The 6,471-nt window shown below is 40.6% G+C and overlaps 1 protein-coding gene across 1 annotated transcript in view; it reads left to right on the top strand.

Moving 5' to 3' along the window:
• The window catches only part of LOC116701437 (uncharacterized), a 51,930-nt gene extending 47,203 nt beyond the window's left edge, over nucleotides 1–4,727 (top strand). Inside the window, exons 46-49 of the mRNA XM_032535144.1 lie at nucleotides 1,382–1,439; nucleotides 1,525–1,581; nucleotides 1,683–1,775; nucleotides 2,213–4,727. Coding sequence (XP_032391035.1) covers nucleotides 1,382–1,439; nucleotides 1,525–1,581; nucleotides 1,683–1,775; nucleotides 2,213–4,134 — 2,130 coding nt within the window. The 3' untranslated portion in view covers nucleotides 4,135–4,727. The remainder of the gene's footprint in view (nucleotides 1–1,381; nucleotides 1,440–1,524; nucleotides 1,582–1,682; nucleotides 1,776–2,212) is intronic.
• The last annotated feature ends 1,744 nt before the right edge of the window (nucleotides 4,728–6,471 follow it).

The raw sequence follows: 6,471 nt of genomic DNA, 5'->3' as shown, positions 1-6,471 counted from the left end.
CACCATGGCCAAGACCAAAGAGCTCTCCAAGGATGTTAGGGACAAGATTGTAGACCTACACAAGTCTGGAATAGGCTACAAGACCATTGCCAAGCAGCTTGGTGAGAAGATGACAACAGTTGGTGCGATTTATTTGCAAATGGAAGAAACACAAAAGAACTGTCAATCTCCCTTGGCCTGGGGCTCAATGCAAGATCTCACCTCGTGGAGTTGCAGTGATCACGAGAACAGTGAGGAATCAGCCCAGAACTACACGGGAGGCTCTTGTCAATGATCTCAAGGCAGCTGGGACCATAGTCACCAAGAAAACACTTGGTAACGCACATATGCATGCCCATCTGAAGTTTGCCGATGAACATCTCAATGATTCAGAGGACCACTGGTTGAAAGTGTTGTGGTCAGATGAGCCCAAAATGGAGCTCTTGACATTAACTCAACTCGCCGGGTTTGGAGGAGGAAGAGGAGGAATACTGCCTATGACCCAAAGAACACCATCCCCACTGTCAAACATGGAGGTGGAAACATTATGCTTTGGGGGTGTTTTTCTGCTAAGGGGACAGGGCCGTCAAATCTTGGGTGAGAACCTCCTTCCCTCAGCCAGGGCATTGAAAATGCGTGGATGGGTATTCCAGCATGACAATGACCCAAAACACGGCCAAAGCAACAAAGTGGCTCAAAAAGAAGCACGTTAAGGTCCTGGAGTGGCCTAGCCAGTCTCCAGACCTTAATCCCATAGAAAATCTGTGGAGGGAACTGAAGGTTCGAGTTGCCAAACGTCAGCCTCAAAACCATAATGACTTGGAGAAGATTGGCAAAGAGGAGTGGGACAAAATCCCTCCTGACATGTGTGCAAACCTGGTGGCCAACTACAAGAAACATCTGACCGCTGTGATTTCCAACAAGGGTTTTGCCACTAAGTACTAAGTCATGTTTTGCAGAGGGGACAAATGCATGTTTCCCTCATTAAAATGCAAATCAATTTATAACATTTTCATCTTATTCTGTTCAAATAAATCTACCATTAAAATTATAGACTGATCATTTCTTTGTTTGTGGCCAAATGTACAAAATCAGCAGGGGATCAAATACGTTTTTTCCCTCACTCTACTCTTGGGAACAATCAGGTTTGCTTGGATTAAAAAGGTTACATGGTACAGATTTGAAATTATCAATAGGCGAAGATAAGACATTACTATGTGATTAAAGAAAGTCAAACTTGATGCAATAAGTGTAATAAATATATTCCAACATGATTTTAAATATATTAGCAATTTACATTACAACAAGATATGTTTCTTACAAATACAACTGCTTTATTTGTCTTAAAGTGGAAACACACATCCATCATGTTAATTGTTGCCATTTGTGTCTTTAAAAAAAGGTTGTTATCATGAGAAAGGATGTGTATGAATATGTCCGGAAAGCTCCGTTCGATGAAGGTAACAGTAAGCTTATTTGGTAAGTGTACAGTGTGTATGGTCCATGGGAGTATTTAGTATCAACTGTGCTATTTGCTTTTTGTAGCTTTAAGAGTGGTGCAAAACATCACCAAAGGTCTACCCATCTGTACTCCACTTAAAGGTGAGTCCCATAAGCCCAGTTACAGGGTTGTTTGCTTCTCATTCTTATACAGAGCCTAACTTGCGGGGTTACAAGCTATGCGTTTTGGTTTATTTTCCCAGACCAGCAGCCTGAGGCCCGGCAGAGTCCAGAAGAATCTTTTCCCATGAAGATGCAGCCAGCACAGGCACCTGAGATGGGCCACGGTGGCACAGGTTAAGGCCCACTCTTGTAAACAACTTGCTTGACTGTGCACACAGAATGTATTTTGTTACTAGAAACTTGTATGACTTGCATAATACTTGTAAGTTTGTCTTGGTAATTCACTGTTATAAATTTAAAATGACATGTTCATGTTTTCTGGTGCCTTAATTGTTGCAACAGTGTGTATTTGTGTCTTTTAATATGCTAAGAAAATCTCAAGGAATTGTAATGTTCACAAAATGTCTGAGCCTACTTCGTGAATTTGCTTCAAATGTTTTAACCACTTTTATTAAATTTTTTTTTTATATATATATATATATATATATATATATATATATATATATGTGTGTAGATCAATTATCAAGCTCAGAATTGGTGCTGTCTATGCTGAAATAAATTCAATTTTTTTTTTCATGCGTTTTCTTATTCCTCCTCCATTGTCTCTTAGGAGCAAGACAAAAAACTGAGAAACATAATTTGGAAGAAACAGTTACAGCTTTGGATGGGGTCAAACAAAGCACAGTCTTGAGTCGTCTGGATGTGACTAGTGTCTCCTCAAAGCCTGCTACTGTTGTCTCTCATTTCCCTGGGGCTAGAGCATGTCTCAGTCCCCAAGAGCAACCAGAACCCAGATGCCCAGTCTCACAGCACCAGAGGCCTTTCCCAGAGTTGCCGGTGAAACAGGCAGGGGGGCCCTCAGAATCCCCACCTTCCTCTATTGTTAGTCCTAAAACCCAGTCAGTGTCTTCTAGAGACAAATATCTTCTAACAGGTAAAATTGGAAAAAGAAAACAAAAGACGAAGAAGAAGAAGAAAAAAAGGAATGGACCAGCAGTTGGATCCGTTGAAACACTGGCCAGAACTTTCACCAGTAATCCCCAACTTGAGGATCCTTTCAGTCAGCCAAACTCCAGAGCAGCTTCTGAGTCCACTTCTGTTAACCCTTCTGCAACCTCCAACCTTCTGTCTCCTAAGGACACAGGCACAGGACCTGGATGTGATAAACGGATTGTGGACTTGACAGCCTTTACACAGCTAATAGCTCTGGTGAGAGAGAAAAAGTCTCAGAAAAATCTGTCCTCTTGCACGTCCACTCCAGGTTACAGTGAGACTACTGACTCCTGCGTTAACAATTCATCCGAAAATGGTATGAAAAGAAGATGGGATCCAAAATCTTTGGAGACTACAGCAAAAATGACCAAAATAACAACATGGGATTTAAAGTGCCATCCATCCTGTGCTAACTTAGCAGAGATGGTTTCAACAGCAGCTCCATTGATCTTGGGCAGCGAGAACCAACTCTGCACCCCTAATGCCGACTTCGTCTTGGCCAAGAACTCATCTCGTGGGGGCTCCGTTTCAACAAGTGGCAACCTTTTGCTCGGAGCAACAGAAACCAATGCAGTCAGTACCATGTTAGCTTCTGCCAGCACTGCTGTCCCCAGTGGCCCACAACGCCAGAAGAGCGTCGATGCTCAGAGCAACTCTGGAAACAAGAGCCAGTTAAACCCTAGTTCCATCCACTGTGAAGTCACTCACGATGACCCAAGAACAATACCACAGCCAAGAGGTTACACAGAGACTGACAATACTGGGGTCCGTCAGTTGCCCATTAACACCATTGTAACTGTCAGGCAAACCCCCCATCAGCAGCAGTTTATGGTTGGCTACAAAGGACTGGAGGACCACACTGAGGTGAACAGGGTCAATCGGGTCACTCGCATCGTCTCCCCAGTTGGAACAGTAAGCCTTAGTGATGCTTCAGTAGGATATGGTCAGTGCAGCCAGATGGCCTATGTCATAAATGGACAGTCAGGTTATTTTTCTTCTGAGGCTGTTGGAAGTTACACAACACCCAACAACCCTCCGGTATACAGTGGGAGTTCCTACCAATGTGAGGGGCGCTCTACAAGGGAGTTCTATCCAAGCCGGATTTACCCAGAGCAGGAAGCAAACCGCTTCAGGATGCAATCAATTGGACACGGTTTAGCAGCTCCACCGGTCCCAGAAAGGGTAAGGCTGAGCATGCAGCAGTATTCCTCATGGACACGTGCGTCCTTGGCTGCTGGAGATGGCAAAGTGACCAATAATGCTGCCTATGTAGGCGCTGTTCCATTCCCAAATCCAGTCAACAATCCAGAAATATCGAGTTACCTGAACGAATATAGCACCAGCAGTATTGCTCCAACTCGGTACAGCAACCACTTAACACCGAACACTCCTCACTTTTACCTTAACCCTCCAGTCATTAACAATCCTGCTACAGCCAACACTGAAATCATGTCTCAGGCATCTGCAAACTCCGTTTTTGCTTCTGGCACAGAGTATTTTGTTGGAGCTCCCTTTGTGGTCAATGTCACTCGTCCATGAAACTACCAGTAACCCCATGTGAACAATCAAACCCAAGTTATTTATTAATAATGCTCTTTGTTTCTAGTAGTCGTAGTTAAGTTTAGACAGATGAAATCTTTTTATCGGTAAGATGCTCTACAGAATGTTAAGCACAATACGGATCCTCCTTGCAAAAGAATTAGAATTCAACTTTATTGTCATTGCACTGTCACAAGTACAAGCAACGAAATGTGGTTTACATCTATCCAGAATTGCTATACAGGGTATAAATATATGAGACGTAAAAGACGTCTTGTCTCAAGTTGTATTAAGACCGAAGATGTATCAAATCGATTTAAATTCCTGCAAGACCCAAAAAAAAAGTTTAATAGTCTTTAATTTTTATGAGTTTTGTGTTGGAGTAGTAACAGGCTACTGTTATCTTAGCTTATCTTACATTTTTTTAAAAGCATATGAAGCTTCTGTTTTTACCATGTCAATTGAATTTTTATGTTCATGCATTTTTTTTAAATATATATTTCCTGTAAAATGCAGTTATTCTGTTAAATATGAAATATATATTGTATATTTCTTCCATAAATCGGTCTTAATTTCCCCTTTGGCTAACACAAGATACTTGTTTTGTTTGTTGTGGTTTTTCGTCGAGAAATTACTTTTATAAAGAAGATTGAATCTTAACGGGTCACTTATCGACACCCTGCAACTCTTGATAGCTCTAATTTACGACTGCTTTCACAGATCAGTACCCATCTGATAAGGGCTGGTCTGTGAAAGGACGACTAGATAAGGGCCAACACCCTCACAATGCAGGGTGGTGCCCTGCTATCTTCATCAGGCGCTACTCTCGGACCCAGGGAACAAAGAAACTGATCCTTTAATAAAAATTGAATATATGTCAATTAATAGAGTCATCCACTTGGTGGTCCAGTGTTCCCACAAGGTAATCCATCTACCATTTATGGTGTTATGCGGTACACCTTGGTCCTCATTCATTAATTACCTACCACTGTATTAATGGTTTCAGTCATTACATTTATTCATTGGTTAATAGTTGTCATTATTTGTTCAATATTTAATTAACAAAGAATTTGATTAGTATGATTCTAATTTTGAGTGAGTATGAGCATGTTGGTCAACACAACTGTAAATTCTCAAAATGTGTCGGGTCGGACGGCCCAGGTTTGTTTTAGTTAGTTATCCCCCTAAGTTTAATAAGTATAAAATCCACAGAGGTCAAGACATCAAGGTTATTGGCTGTTCAAGAGACAAGGAACAGACACAAATGCTTGAACACAAACCTGCCAACTGCATAAATCCTGCAAAATAAAGACTGCATTTAAGGAGATGTTGTAATCAACAAAACGTATTTGTGTTGTTCATTTTAAATGTATAAAAACTGCACCTTTACACCTCTATACGCCCATACTCAAATGTACACCAAGCCACACAAAATTATGCTCAAAGCGGTTTTGCTTCAGTTTATTTGCTAAACCATTTGCATCCAAGCTATTGTTTTAGTAATTGGGTTTTAGTATTTATGTCTTTCATGTGTTAATCATGACAGCTGAGTGACCTTGCATAGAGCACAGGATATACCCCTGAGGGCAGAGCTCATAATGTGGAGGAGCTGCCGGGCCTGACCAGAGATAAGAAGAAAAGCTACTAATCTCATGAATCGAATAACTAACTTGACTCCTTTGAAAAGACACTGTTGTGAACAATCTTGAGTCATTTTCTGTACTTATGCTGAAGTGCTGTAAACTGACTCTACTTGCTAACGAACTTTAAGAAAATTCCAGTGATTTTTTTTTCTTCTTTTTTTTTCTCCATTCATTGATAAATAATTATCCAAACAGAAAGTTATTCCCACAGCAACAGAGCACATCTTCAAGGTCCAGTTATCCATACAATGTGATATCACAATGTGAAAGCACATCCTCAAGGTCTCTCTAATCGGAACTGCCGGTTATTCTGCATCTCCCGACACAAAGTTGGCCATGTGTGAAGACCATGACAGAAGAAACCATCCATTCTTTCACATGTACATTTCCTAATACCAAATATTTATTTTCTACCAGATTTGTAGAGCACCTTTCAACAACAATGCACTTCAAAATGCTTTACATAAGACAAAGGCATTAAGAAAGGATATAAAAGAAACACAAGCCAATATAAAAATATGATTTTAAAAATACTAACGCAAATAAAATAGAAAATGATAAAAGACAAATTAAACAGGAGAATAGAAATTACAATGCAGCTTCATTCAGAATTTCTATTTCTGGAATAATACTGATCAAAAGTCATGACTTCAGACATACAAACGTGTGTGTGTGTGTGTGTGTGTGTGTGTGT

The sequence above is a fragment of the Etheostoma spectabile genome, chromosome 14 (assembly GCF_008692095.1).
Source record: "Etheostoma spectabile isolate EspeVRDwgs_2016 chromosome 14, UIUC_Espe_1.0, whole genome shotgun sequence".
NCBI classification, from domain to species: domain Eukaryota; kingdom Metazoa; phylum Chordata; class Actinopteri; order Perciformes; family Percidae; genus Etheostoma; species Etheostoma spectabile.
This window is presented reverse-complemented; position numbering and strand designations above follow the sequence as displayed.